This window comes from Pristiophorus japonicus, chromosome 12, assembly GCF_044704955.1.
Source record: "Pristiophorus japonicus isolate sPriJap1 chromosome 12, sPriJap1.hap1, whole genome shotgun sequence".
NCBI lineage: Eukaryota > Metazoa > Chordata > Chondrichthyes > Pristiophoridae > Pristiophorus > Pristiophorus japonicus.
Genome location: NC_091988.1, coordinates 114,701,075 through 114,716,623, shown reverse-complemented (window position 1 = coordinate 114,716,623; position 15,549 = coordinate 114,701,075). Strand labels below are relative to the sequence as shown.

At 44.9% G+C, this 15,549-nt stretch overlaps 1 protein-coding gene across 2 annotated transcripts in view; it reads left to right on the top strand.

Annotated features, from left to right (window-relative positions):
* pigt (phosphatidylinositol glycan anchor biosynthesis, class T) overlaps positions 1–14,088 on the top strand; it is a 38,935-nt gene extending 24,847 nt beyond the window's left edge. For both annotated transcript variants that reach the window (XM_070895871.1, XM_070895872.1), the window contains 3 exons: positions 2,832–2,997; positions 9,879–9,962; positions 12,111–14,088. In XM_070895871.1, coding sequence (XP_070751972.1) covers positions 2,832–2,997; positions 9,879–9,962; positions 12,111–12,360 — 500 coding nt within the window. In that variant the 3' untranslated portion in view covers positions 12,361–14,088. The remainder of the gene's footprint in view (positions 1–2,831; positions 2,998–9,878; positions 9,963–12,110) is intronic.
* The last annotated feature ends 1,461 nt before the right edge of the window (positions 14,089–15,549 follow it).

The window sequence follows — 15,549 nt, the reverse complement described above, 5'->3', positions numbered from 1 at the left end:
AAGGGCCGTGTAGCTCTTTGTCAGCTGGCGCAGACACAATGGGCCAAAGTGGCCGCCTCCTGCGCTGTTAATTATTGTTTCTATGAAAGTGGTCTGAGTGGGGTCTGAATGTGGACATCAAAGCAGGATGGATGGGGTGAATGTTTCTCGATCTGAACCTTTGAGTGTTATATTATCTAACACCAGGAGATGGTGCTGTGGAGCCACACCAACAGCCAGTCCGTGATACTGTAGCTCAGATACACACTACAACTATTACTAGGGATGGGGAAAAGAGAATTCAGCCCATCAAAACTCATGCTCCAAGTACATTAACTCTCCCGACATTCCATCTAATTTAATTTTGATTAGCCCGCAAAGTTCTGCCTCTGTTACTCCGTCTGTCCGATCATTCTCAGCCTTCCAGTAAATAGGTTTTCCTGATAATTAATCTAAAAGTATTTTTCACTCATTTCCATTTATATCTTCTGGTTCTACTTTCCCGAATTGCTTTGAAGAAGTGATGTGGGTTTACCTTAGCTCTGCCATTTAATACTTGCATGAGATGTCCCTTAGCCCTTCGTTCTAAGCTGCTGCTGGGTACTTTTCGCTTTTCCCGCCTGGGCTGTAATGTATAGTATAGTATTAGGCGGCCCCTCCTATCCAGGATGACTTGCTTCCACCCCAAAAAGGGATGAGTTCACAGGTGGTTTAATGAGGGACCTGACATTCCAGATCCTGAACTGCATGTTGAAGGGTGGAAGATGCCTGTGCGTGGATTTTTTTAACGTGGGGTGGCAGTTGCACACCAGCCACCACACGGGCTTGACAGAGCTAGGTCTTGGTCCAGAGGCAAGGGTTAACCAGGACAACTGGAGACCTGCTCTGCTGCATGGACCTAGCGCGCACACATGCTCCTACTATCCATAAATGGCAGTGTGTGCTGGCCTGTGCTGCCCCTGTGCCCTCGCCTCTCCTGGGCCTCGATCTCTCACCACTCATCCACCCCAATCAAAAATGGAGCAGTCAGTAACATTTACAAGAGCTCAATTAGTTTCCTCTTATCTTGGAGACATCAAATATCGACACACTGTTATTTGAAATATCAAATATTAAACTCCAGCCTAGTTGAAGGGTTATTAACATCAGCAGAAGCAAACGTCAACTAACAGAATGAAGATGATTCAGTAGGGATGTGAATAACAGCAGAATCCAACCCCTGCAATGTTTGTAATGTGCGGAGCAGATTGCTGCCCGTTATAGAACTCGTCCGATTTCATCCCACTGACTTCAATGGGGATAGCAGTGAATAAGTATTACAACAGGTAACCGATTTGCTCTGCAGATAGCCTAGATGGGGAAGGTGAAAATTATGCCCCCTCTCTTCCCCCACCGGTTCATGTATTTAAAAAAAAAAAAATCATTCTTGAGATCTGCGTGTTGCCAGCACGTATCCCTAGATGTCCTTGGGAAGCTGATGGTGAGCCACCACCTTCAACCATTGCAGTCTGTGTGAAGGTACTCACATAGGGCCATTTTTAGGGAGTTCCAGGATTTTGAGCCAGCAACAATGAATGAATGGCGATATTCTTCCAAGTCAGGATGGTGTGTGACCTGGGAGGGAAACCTGGAGGTGGTGGTGTTCTCATGCACCTCTGTTGTCCTTGTCCTTCTTGCTGGTAGCGGTCACGAGATCGGGAGGTTCGAGTGAAGAAGCCTTGGTGAGTTGCTGCAGTGCATCTTGTAGATAGTACACACTGCAGCCACGTTGCACCGGTGGTGGAGGGAGTGAATGTTTAAGGCTGTGGCTGTGCTGTCGATCAAGTGGGCTGCTTTGTCCTGAATGGTGTCGAGCCTCTTGAGTGTTGTTGGAGCTGCACTCATTCAGGCAAGTGGAGATTATTCTATCACACTCCTGACTTGTGCCTTGTGGGTGCTGGAGAGGCTTTGGGGAGTCGGGAGATGAACCATTCACCACAGAATACCCAGCCTCTGACCTGCTCTAGTAGCCACAGCTAGTATCCAAGTTATTAGAAATAGTAGTGTGGCAAGCACCTTGCGGGGCTGCACTCAATGCTGCTTTTTGTCTCAACACAGCCAATCTGCTACCACACCTCTCATAAGAACATTTTTTTGTATTCTGTATTTTTAAAATCCCTTATTGTCCACCCCCGTGCTCTATTGTAGATTCCTCTTTAGTTCAATTAACCTTCTTTTGTGTGGATCCTTGTCAAAAGCTTTCTGAAACTGAGATAAAATATATCATAATGAGTACCACTGTCTACCATATCTAATATCCTCAAAGAAGTTAGGAGGCTTCTTAGACAGAATCTTCCCCTTTAAGTCCATATTGCCTGTTTCTGACGAAACTATTATATAAGTACTCCTCCAGCCTACACCTTAGAATTGATGCAATTATTTTACCTGAAGTTTGATGTTAATCTGAGCCTGTAGATGCCGTAGCCAGTTTTGTTAGCCTTTTTAAGTATCAGTACTACATTTGTTTGCTCCCAATCCTGTGAAGCCACAGCAGTGACGAGTGATTCCTCTATGACTATAGCCACTGTCCCACAAATTGCCTCCCTAGTCTTCCATAGTCTTGTAGGATGTGTACCATCTAGCCCTGGGCTTTATTAATCCCAGTCCCTTTAACCTAACAAGTACCTCTGCCTCACCGACTGCATCCTCCTCTAGATTGCTGGGTGCACTGCATAAATTGGGCTCCAGGGCATACTTTCAGAAATTATTCATTGAACATTACAGTGTCACTGTCTGCTATTTTCACAGTAAACATTGTTACAAGCATTTGGCAGCATCTCACAATTCATTGTACCATGTGTGTTTGGTAACAGGCTATATCCATTACCAGCCGGCCAAAGACCGAGAGCGCCCCCATCTACTGGAGATGCTGATTCAATTGCCTGCCAACTCCATCACCAAGATCGGCATCGAGTTTGAGAGAGCACTGTTGAAATGGACCGAGTACCCTCCTGATCCCAATCATGGCTTCTACGTTAGGTAAGAAGGTGGAGCCTGGTATTGTTGAGCTCCGTTTGTATGCAGGACATGATGTCAAGTAGAATTTTAGGAACAAAAAAGGGAACGAAACAGGAGAGGGAAAATGAAATGCAAATCCCAACAGCTGTGCTCAATGTGGGGAAGTGCGAGGTCATTCACTTTGGATCCGAGAGAGACAAACCCGAATACTGTCTTCATGGCGAGAGACTAGGAGCTGCGGAGGGCAAAGGAATTTGGGTATCCATGTGCACAGATCACTAAAAGTAGGTACAAAAAGGATAATGGAATGTTTATCTCAAGGCGTTTGAAATACGAGTGAGGAAGAGATGCTTCAGTTATACAGAGTTTTAGTCGGATCCCATCTGGGTTGCTTCAGTTGTACAGAACCTCGGTCAGACCCCAACTGGAGTCCGGTGTTCAATTTTGGGCACCGCACCTCAGGAAAGATATATTGGCCTCGGAGAGGGTACAGTGCAAATTTACCAGAGTGACATCAGGATTCACAGGATTAAATTATGGAGACTGGTTGCATAAACTTGGTTTGTATTCCCTTAAGTTAAAATGGTTGAGGATGGCGTAATCGGTGTCCTTAAAATGATAAAGAAATCGTCAGGGTAGATAGAGATAAACTATTTCCTCTGATGGGGGAATCTAGAACAAGGGGGCATAATCATAAAATTGGAGCTAGGAGTGAAGTCAGGAAGCACTTTTTCAACAAAGGATAGTAGAAATCTGGAACACTCGTCCCCCAAAAGGCTGTGGATGCTGGGGGTCAATTGACATTTTCAAGACTGAGATCAATAGATTTATGTTGGGTAAGAGTACCAAGGGATATAGAGCAAAAGGCAGGTAAATGGTTTTGAGGTACAGATCAATCATGATCCAATTGAATGTTGGAACAGGCTCGAGGGGCTGAATGGCCTACTCCTGTTTCTTTGGGGGAAATTTTTCGGGGGGTCAGTGGGCGTGATTGGCGGCGGGTCGTGTGGGAATTTTTTTTTTGATAGCAGGTTGGGACCCCGCCGTCACGTGCCTTTCCCAGATGTCGGGTCTGTCAACGCTGAACACACCCGACATGCAGCGACAGGGGAGGCAGTTCAGGTCATTGTGACCTTGTTAACAGCCCATTAAGTATTTTGACCTCACCGTTACATTTTACGAGGTCGCCCACAGGGTCCACACTGCTCGGGGATCACATCAGGTGAGCAGGTCGGGAGTTGAATGGCCGTGGAATCATCTCATCACTTGACAGCTGCAAATGTGCTATAAAAGCTCCCATTTCACAGCGGTTCACTTTACAAGCTCAGAAGCTGCTACTTACTGCATTTGGGAGACAGACTGAGCTTTATGTCGGTTGCAAATGTTTGGAGTAAACTCAGTTGAACAACCTCTCTCACCATTGACTGATCACTTCTGTCATCTCAAGTTCACCTGCCATATATTACATCAGCATCGGTGCCCTTGAAACTATCTCACCTTGGTCCTCAGAATCCCATCGCGATCAGCCCCAACACCAGCAGCACCAGGCACACCAGCAGCACCAACATCAACCTTCTCCACAATCACCTGATGCTGCACAGGACGCAGGGCATCAGCACCCAGTAAACATTGCTGCCAGACACGCCAAGGATGGCCTCACCATGGCCAGATTTACTTCATTTGATGCTGTACACCACGGCTGCCACATGATGCACCAGGTTGGCACCACCCTACACCAACACCATGAAGCATCCCTACAATGCCCAAGTCATTCCTTTCAAACTGAACACCATTATGTCTCACCATTCACTGCAACTTACTAAGCCACATCCAAATGTGCCACACAGATTTGTCCAAGAATGCAAAGTGTTGAAAATAAATGTTTCAATGTTTGACACCACATTAACAGAAACTTTACATGAACATTGCATAAAACATCCACGTGCTTACCCTTGTGTGTTGTTAGTTGGTATAATTGGACTAGGATGAGGGCGAGTGCGAGGGGTGGCTAATGAGATGGGGATATGATAATGTAGATAGAGATGGATGGGTGGAGGTACAAGGACACCCTGAAAGCCTCCCTGATAAAGTGCAACATCCCCACCGACACCTGGGAGTCCCTGGCCAAAGACCGTCTTAAGTGGAGGAAGTGCATCCGGGAGGGCGCTGAGTGCCTCGAGTCTCGTCGTCGGGAGCATGTAGAAATCAAGCGCAGGCAGCGGGAAGAGCGTGCGGCAAACCAGTCCCACCCACCCCTTCCCTCAACCACTATCTGTCCCACCTGTGACAGGGACTGTGGTTCTTGTATTGGATTGTTCAGCCACCTAAGGACTCATTTTACGAGTGGAAGCAAGTCTTCCTCGATTCCGAGGGACTGCTATGATGAGAATGATGCTTGGGAGAGCCTGGGTGCAGCCGTTCACCTCTGCAGTACTTGTCAGTGTTTACAGCACTTCTAGAACACTCACCGCACAACTCAAAATCATGCCGCGTCATCAGACCCGCTTTCTTCAGTTGGTCGGGAACCGCGCTTGGTGGGATTAAAAAGCCCAATCAGGGAACATCATTTTGGACAGCGGGCTGGAGCCAGCACCGAGGCCGCGACCTGCTACTGACGTCGCCCGCCATAGATCCCCCGAGGTAGGGGGAATCGTGGCCTACGTTCCTGAAGAGTTAGTGAGAAAGGGTGCTGAAAAAATGGTGAAAAAGCAAAAGGTGGTTCTGGTGCTTGTGTTGCTAAGTGAAGGGTAGTGTATTTTTGTACTGCATTTGCAAAGGTTTAGGTATGATTGGATGCTAAGTGCAGAGTATTTGTGATTAGTTAAAGTGCTTAAATCTGGAAATATTGTATTAAATTACACCTCAATCTTGAACAGGATTCTGAGTGGCTTTGAGAGAGACCAAGATAGATGCCGAGCTAGTGTCTCAGCTAGCAAATGGAGCAAGCTTGTAACAGAATAAACAGGGTATTAACCCCCTTCCAGAAAATGGCGATTGATGTTTCTCTGTGGGAATCGAGAACAGAAAATATTGCATTGTGACTTCATTAGCTTGACAGTCCGTTCCGGAATTGGATGCGTATTAGAACAGTGACTTATTTGGCACTTTATTTATTTAGCAACTTGCAATCTCCTGTTGTGTTGCTGACTGCTAGTCTCTAATCTGAGGCATGGCTGTGATATTGGGTGCTAACCTGGTCTGTGCCTTTTAAGGCTACAGTCCTAAATCGGCAAACTCGGGTAACTGTACCTATGCATAAACTGCTCATGTCAAACCGAGAATAGATTTCCAGTGTGATGTCTGGTGGGTGACAGATGCAAAACTTTATAGACCAGTAGATCTCCCATATGTTCTCCAAGGTGAGTTGGAGGATATGATGTTTTATAATGGGATGTTAAGCCACGTAATATACAATGTGCTGTCAGGACCCTTGATTGTTCAGGCTGCATTCCTTGCTGTTGATCAATATATTCCCTGCATCTTCAATTCTGTTTGCTGCAGTTTTAGTTTGAACCAGACACTAAAGTATGACAGTAAATGTGACGCTTACAGGAAATGTGTGCTGTACACCAGAATTTTTAATGTAGTACAGATAGATATTGATAAATGTGTGTGTCTGAAACTCAAAAGATGTTTGTAGAGTGTTTAGTTTAACCAGGCATTAATACCTCCTCAACAGTCACTAAAGCTCTATTCGGACTCGTACAGGAATACAAACATACGAAACATACAAACAATGACGGACAGGTAAAGACCATCTGGCCCATTGAGCCTGTCCCACATAATTGCGATACCTTGTATATCACAACATATATACTCCACCCTACCCCAAACCATGTAATCTCCTGGGAGAGGCCAAAAACCAGATTTAAAAAACTCAGGCCAATTTTTGGCACAAAATCTGGGAAATTCCTCTTCGACTCATCTAAGCGATTAAAACTAGTCCAGTATATCACTTTGGTCATTAATGAATGATCTGGAGATGGTTGGATGTTTTGATAACCGTAATCATTCTGATCAGCTTGTATGTTCTGATCAGGGTATTGGTGAGGCCACACCTGGAATACTGCGTGCAGTTTTGGTTTCCATATTTACGAAAGAATATACTTGCATTGGAGGCAGTTCAGAGAAGGTTCACTAGGTTGATTCCGGAGAGGAGGGGGTTGACTTATGAGGAAAGGTTGAGTAGGTTGGGCCTCTACTCATTGGAATTCAGAAGAATGAGAGATGATTTTATCGAAACGTATAAGATTATGAGGGGGCTTGACAAGATGGATGCAGAGAGGATGTTTCCACTAATGGGGGAGACTAGAACTAGAGGGCATGATCTTAGAATAAGGGGCTGCCCATTTAAAACTGAGATGAGGAGGAATTTCTTCTCTGAGGGTTGTTAATCTGTGGAATTCGCTGCCTCAGAGAACTGTGGAAGCTGGGACATTGAATAAATTCAAGACAGAAATAGACAGTTTCTTAAACGATAAAGGAATAAGGGGTTATGGAGAGCGGGCAGGGAAGTGGACCTGAGTCCATGATCGGATCAGGTTGATCTTATTAAATGGCGGAGCAGGCTCGAGGGGCCGTATGGCCTATTCCTCCTATTTCTTCTGTTCTTATGTCATATACTGTATAACTTCGCTGCTCAACATTAAAATCACCAATTAAATCGGATGCTATAGCAGCTCCCCACTACCACAGCTTCCTAACATGGTGTGTCGTACTTATCTGATACCTACAGATCTGAACATTGTGAGACTTGAGAGTTCTTGCTGAGGGTGGTGGTGACAGGGCATTTGGACTGGTCCAGTTGTGACTGATTATCCAGGAACTCTTGATTATTTGAGCTGTATTAATGATGTACAAGCCGTGTTCCGGAAGCTGTTCATTTTCACTTGCTGTGGGAGCAAAGTATTTTTAATCATTTTAGTGTAAAGCCTGTTGCTCACAGGTTGTCTGGGATCAGGAGTATAGTTGTCATATTTAGTTGCTAGTGTGGCTTGTCCCTTTTAAGGCCATTGTACAAGTTCCTCCTGTGGGAAAATGACAGGCGAATGCGAGTAATTCATAGCTCATAAATGCAGGTCACACAGAAGGCAATTGCAACTTCTTGTAAATGTCTGGCTCTAGGTTAGAAAAACCCATCGTCTATATAATATATTAGAAGTTTTGCACCGAACACATACTTCCACTTTTCACACTTTTGCTGTAACACTTTGTTCATTGTCTCAAAATAAAACGGCACTAAATCAGAACTGAAGAGGTAGACAATGTATGAATCAAAAGCGAGGATAACAGCGAAAAAACTCTGAGAAACTGCCAAGTACTTATAAAATCAATCCTGAATAACCAGTCAAGAGAACACACCAATAAAAATAATAAAAAAGCAATGAACCAAATAAATCACTTCAAACGCTTTTCGATAAAAACCTTTATTTAGGTAAAGTTTATATTCTATTTATTGAAGGCAGTGTGCATGCGGGCGGGTGGGGGGGTGGGGCGCGGCAACATTCAGTGTGAGGAAGAAAAGACCCTATTTTAAACATGAGATTGCCCAACTGTGTAGGTTTGAACAACCTTATTTATTTTTCTCAGTGAAAAGCTAAATCGTCTGTGTATAGCAGTACTTCAGTTTACATTGAATACGCATTGGATGATGAATTTGAGTAGGCTTTCAACTAAACTTTTAAATAAAAGCCATCATCTTTATTTGTGTTTAAAAAGAGTGTGAAATTGAGACAGCGAGAGAGAAACTTTCTGCATCCTAATTCCACTTTTTTTCCTTTTCCCAAAAAGAAAATGAGTTGAATTTTATCAGCTTTTCGGGCAAACGGGCTTTGATTAGCATATCATGTATTTTGTCGTTGATTAGAAAATGTAAGCCTTCTAATTGGTTAAAAGTGTGAAAGAGAGACAGCTAGCTGTAGACAAATCAAGGAACTAATCACAAAACACTGAATTCAGTGTTTGCAGAAACCTCATAGATACTCAGAAACCAGTGTTGCCGGAAGCAAAATGTTTCCCCTCCCACTACTTGGGGCTCAGGCCACCACCTTTCCTCAATATTGCCAGAATCCAGAAGCTCACCAGTGAGCCAAGCCCCTCATTCCCACCGTCAGCTCTGTCAAGCCCTACGCTCTCCCTCCACCCCCACTCAATTGCTTCTAAATGGTAGGATTGGCATCTCATTACTTCCAAACCCAGCAACATCTCCCCAATACTGCCAAGAATTGCCTCCAGTAAAGCTAAACCTCATGCCACCTTTCCAGTATCGCTAAATATATCTATCTCCATCTGCTTCAAAAATGGTTGAGGCTAAAAATTTAATATATAGGTAAAGGAATCCACATAAAATAAAGGGCACCCACCTATGCTTTTCATTGAATTATGTAGCTTTATCACTTATTCCTATCTCCAGAGCACGATAAAAATCCCAGAATAACCTGTAATAAAAATGGAATTTTACTTATTCAGTCACTAAGTGAGACCTTGATAATACATGGCACAGCAACCAAATCGATATACAACACTGTATCCTTCAACTCGGTGCTCGTGGAATAAATTGAAGTCTCGTGTCTAGCGTGCGCCTGTCACATTCCAAATGTCACACTATGTTACGGTAAACAATACTAAAGAGGAATAAGCCAGGCACCACCTCTCGAATTCTCACCTGGACCCTGCAATTCACAAACATTTTACTCGTCCCTAATTGATGCTCGCAGTTTAGATGCAGCTAACCTAGCTTGGATTCTTGCATGGCGTACTGGAGCAGTGGTCTTAAAGGGACAGGCCAGCGAAACATACCGACCATGCTGCAGACCCTACCACAGCCATGAGCAACGCTGTGGGAGATCTGCCATTAGATCGATGCTGTGTTTGGTATTGTCCTCACTGCTTCTCTTTTACAGCTCGTCTGTGCTGAGTGCTCTGGTGCCGAGCTACGTACCCATGGAAACCAACAGTACTAAACCCGCACCTCTTTTCACCAGGCTGTAAGTATAAGTAATCTGATTTATTTTCTGACCCTTGCATTGTCTCTTCTCAGTCCAAAAAAAAGGATGTGCTCAGGACCTTTAAAAACTCATCATAGAATTAAGAGTTAAAAGAAATAGCAGAATAGCTGGTTCCAAATGGTGAACGTTGATGAAATATTGGGGAAATGGCGAGAGGAATATTTAGTGAGCTTGATGGTGTGCTAAGGTGCTGAATTGACCTTTGCAGAAACACTAGTGGAACTCCGGTTGATGTTGCTCATGGCAGATTAGATGATGCACTATATTACATTTGATGTTATATGGGATAATGTGCTTGTATTATTCAGCTGCTAGATTGTAGCAGTGCATTACGTCTCATGCCCCCTTAAAAAGAAAGAAAGACTTGCATTTATAAAGCGCCTTTCACGACCACCGGGTGTCCCACTGTGCTTTACAGCCAATGCAGTAGTTTTTGACGTGTAGTCATTGTTTTAATGTAGTGAACTGCATTATTCTTACTGCAATTATATAGGGCCCTGGTGAGCCCACACCTGGAGTATTGTGTACAGTTTTGGTCGTCTTATCTGAGGGAGGATATACTTGTCATAGAGGGAGTGCAATGGAGGTTCACCAGACTGATTCCTGGGATGAGGGGATTGTGCTGTGAGGAGAGATTGAGTAAACTAGGCCTACATTCTATAGAGTTTAGAAGAATGAGAGGTGATCTCATTGAAACATACAAAATTCTTACAGGGCTTGACAGGGTAGATGCAGGGAGGATGTTTCCCCCTGGCTGGGGCGTCTAGAACCAGGGGTCACAGTCTCAGAATAAGGGGTCGGCCATTTAGGACTGAGATGAGGAGAAATTTCTTCACTCAGAGGGTGGTGAATGTTTGGAATTCTCTGCCCCAGAGTGCTGTGGAGGCTCAGTCTTTGAGTATATTCAAGACAGAGATCGGTAGAATTTTGGATACTAAGGGAATCGAGGGATATGGGGATAGTGCAGGAAAGTGGAGTTGAGGTAGAAGATCAGCCATGATCTTATTAAATGGCGGAGCAGGCTCGAGGGGTCGAATGGCCGACTCCTGCTCCTAATTCTTATCTTCTTCGGAAACGCAGCAGCCAATTTGCACACGGCAAGCTTCCACAAGCAGCAATGTGATAATGACCAATTTAATCTGTTTTAGTGATGTTGACTGGGGAATAAGTATTAGCCAGGACACTGGGGATAACTCCCCTGCTTTTCTTCAAAATAGTGCCACCTGAGCGAGCAGACGGAGCTTCAGTTTAACGTCTCATCCGAAAGACAGCACCAGTTAGAGGCTGAATGGTCTTCGGAGATCCTCAGGCCAGACTAAATGCTTTTATTGTAACTGACTCATGTCATCAGTTAGAAGCTGTTTTCTGCTGTTGGGGATATTTCTATATCGATTGAAAATTCCTGGCTCTGTTCCACTTTATTTTAAAGATGGTTTTGCATTTGTAATAAGGTACCACATCTAGAGTGCGAGGTCATGCGCTAGACTGCCCCTCAGTCTTCCCCATCTCCTACAATGGCCCAGATTTTGCTATCAGAATAATGTCGCTCACTGTTCTTTATGCGTAAATAATCATCATCATGGGCAGCCCCTCGGAACCGAGGAAGACTTGCTTTCACTCTTTAAAAATTAGTCCTTAGGTGACTGAACAGTCCAATACGAGAACCACTGTCCCTGTCACAGGTGGGACAGATAGTCGTTGAGGGAAGGGGTGGGTGGGACTGGTTTGCCGCACGCTCCTTCCGCTGCCTGCGCTTGATTTATGCATGCTCTCGGCGATGAGGCTCGAGGTGCTCAGCGCCCTCCCGGATGCACTTCCTCCACTTGGGGCGGTCTTTGGCCAGGGACTCCCAGGTGTCAGTGGGGATGTTGCACTTTATCAGGGAGGCTTTGAGGCTGTCCTTGAAACGTTTCCTCTGCCCACCTTTGGCTCGTTTGCTGTGAAGGAGTTCCGAGGAGCGCGCTTGCTTTGGGAGTCTCGTGTCTGGCATGCGAACAATGTGGTCTGCCCAGCGGAGCTGATCAAGTGTGATACAGCAACTTCAACTGATAATGTAGAGCGGTATTTATAGACAGTTACCTTTGGAAGAGTCGTTGTTTTGACTGGTGAAACCTGTTTTTGTTGCAGCTTTCCGTGCAGCGACTCCTCCGTTTACTTTGTCCGACTCTACACCGAGGCCTTGCTGGTTAATTTGCCGACGCCTGATTTCAGCATGCCCTACAATGTCATCTGCCTGACCTGCACTGTGATAGCTGTTGGCTACGGTTCCTTCTACAATCTCCTCACAAGGACCTTCCAGGTCGTTGAGCCCAGCGGCGGGTTGGCAAAGCGGATTGCTAACGCGATCCGTAAACTGCGCGGGGTCGCCCCCATCTAAAATCGGCACACTTACAAAAAACAGGGGCCGGGCAAAGCACGTAGCAAAACCAGCCGCTGTTCCCGAGTTGGGTTAGCTGCATTTTAATGGCGCAGTGGTTTCAGTACTTTTCTGTTGGGATGAATGGGAAAGCCAATGCTTGGCTGCAGCCCAAGTTAAATTAATATTTGAACTTGCAGACTGGTGTCTGGAAATCTTTGATGTGCTGTGCAACCTCTACTGTATTAACCAGGTCAGACACTGAACCCTGTTTATTGTGAAGTGTTGGTGATACCAGTTGCGGGTTGGTGGCACGTGGGTGACTAGGATAGAATTATTTATGTGCCTATGGGCAGTGAGGGGAAAATGCATCTGCAGAAGTGATAAACTTGGGATATATGGTGTGCTTGCATCACGAGGAGTTATGTTCGTCTTGTGTCATATGATGCAAACTCTTATCTCCGTTTAAACCTGTGTACATGCCAGCCTTCTTAATCCCACTTGTTTATTTGGTGGGGGGGGTGGGGGGCAGTTTTACAAATGGACGCTACCACTGGGGAGATTCGCCCACCATTCGGGGGTGAACTGTCCATAAACCTGCCGCTCCATTTCCTGGTGTGCACTGCCAAGGCTCCCTGCTGGTAGCCCCCGCCCCTACCATCCCCTTTATAGCTGGAATTGACGGCAGGGCAACCTGACAACAGACCACTCCGCAGAGCCCGATCGCCAGTCACACTGAGTGGAGTGCTCGGGCCTCCGTGTGTCATGACCGAGGAACTTGCAACAGACACCCGACTCAAAGCAACAGTTGCGCACTTTCCTCTGACCAGCCCTTTTTAAGCAAGAAAACAAGAATAAGAAATGGCCAAGTGAAACCAATAAAGTTTGAAGATTGGATTGGAACCTTTCACAGGTAGAAAGCTCCTGAAAAGATTGTGTGCAGGTTTAGATGTTATAAGTTTGTAGCTGATGTTTTACAGTGTTTAAAGTAGCTGATGCAGGGTTCATTTGTCCTCCATATCCATCTTCGATCCCAATCTTTAGCATGAGCGGTTCGTATTCCAGTCCATGACCCCAGCCTTTAGTTACTGAACGTCGCACCCTTTTTCTTCAACCCCCAATCCTTCTCCCTAGTTGGGAAAGGCCACAAAGCCTTGTTTCAGATCACCTTCTGCAGCTTGTGAGGGGCTTGAGAACCTAATTTCCAATCTTCACCTCTCTGGCTTTAAGCAAGTAACACTGTCTGCATGTCCAGCCCCAGGCCCCTCTGATTATGAGGAGCACATTCTCCATTTCATGTCCTCGGTCTCGAGAGGAGAGCAATTCTAGGACATGAAATGGAGAATGAGCTCAATCACCTAATGTTTTATCTCAGGATACTCACCATTTATCGGGATATGCTCATTCTCTTTATAGTCCTCGGGTTTCTCCTTGTAATCACAAACTCAATCTCCTCACTTCTAATCTTGGGCTCATGTCTTCAATCAATAGAAGAGTAAGTTGTGGAGCTAATTGAAGTTTTATCTTTAGAATAACAGCGATATGGCTTATAACAATGGTGAGAAGACAGACTCCCACTGAACATAATATCCATACATTTCTATCATTCAATGTTTTCTATGGTGAGTAATGGGACTGAAGCCACTCAAAGTTGAGCTGAATGTCACTAAGGGGCAGTTAATGAATACACTCCTAAAAATTCTCCTCTATGATGAGTTCATCCATTAAATAAAAATGATCTTCATGGTACTGCCTCTTTTTCAGTCTGAGTTGCTTTCATTAAGAATATCAAATCTGATGTCTACAGCTATCACTAGCAAGCTGTCTGAAAATTATTGCGTGATACGCAAATTGAGGCAAGCCAAATGGATAATTATTGTCCTCGGGGATTGTGAGTTCGAACTGATTCATTTCCTAAATGAGCGCCAATCATTGTGAAAACTAAGCAAAATGTCAGAATTGATTTTTTAAAAGTGTAATATGTTTTAGAAAAAGGCCTTCCAGGAAACATACAACAACAACAACAGCTTGTATTTATACCGTGCCTTTAATGTCGGAATTGTCCCAAGTTGCTTCACGGTGAAGGAATGGATGCCGGGCGCGTGGTAGCGGATGAGATAAAGGACCGAAAGCATGTGGCCAAGGGAGCTTTTCAAGTCGGGAAAAGCTGAAATAAGCTAGAGGGGTTTAGGAAGGGGGTTCTAGAGGATGTGGTCAAGTGGTGGCTCAGTGGGTAGCACTCTCACTCCGAGTTGGAAGGTTGTGGGTTCAAGTCCCACTCCATAGACTTGAGCACAAAATCTGGGCAGATGCTCCAGTGCAGTGCTGAGGGAGTGTTGCACTGTCAGAGGTGCTGTCTTTTGGATGAGACGTTAAACCGAGGCCCAATCTGCTCTCAGGTAGATCCCATGGCACTATTTTGAAGAAGAACAAGGGAATTATCCCCGGTGTCCTGGGGCCAATATTTGTCCCTCAACTAACATCACTTTAACAGATTCAGAGTGACGGCTGCCAACGAACCGGAAGCTGTGTAGAAGCATTCTGTGCATAAATGTCAGAGACTAAGTAATGATCACCATGCTACATGCACTCTACAAAGGTACAATAAAACACTCACAATCTGACAACATCATAATATCACCTTCCAAGTTACATTTCCTCGTTAAATTGTATTGCAAGATTTAGCAGTTCATTCTGATGAATTAATCACATCGCTGCCACTCTTCTCGCGTTCCTTCTCCACCCTCCCTCTTGTTTTCCTCCCCAGTCTCTTTGTCTAGCGCTCCTCTATCTCTCCGCACTGTCTCAACTTTCCCTGTGATCCTATTCCCAGCCCCTTAAATCCTAACATCCTGCGCCTGCATACTGTTCACCAGCCGCATGTTCAGTGATCCTATTCTCAGAGTCAAGTTGTTCAACGATGAAGCCCATGTAAATAATGTAATGTTGATGCAGAACATCCAAGTCTGCACCTGTTCACTTACATTGATCTGCAGTGCATGGAGTACATAGAATCCAGACAGACCTCACAATACCTGAAATTTCCACCACCTTGCCTCCTTTCTCACCAATCCGTGGGAAGTCCGGCAAGAGGAAACAAAGAACCACTGGAACTGCACACGTGCAATGACTTTATTTTGTTGGCAGCTGTCATGTCCAAATAGATTATTTAGTAATTATCACATTGCTGTTGTGGGAGCTTGCTGTGTG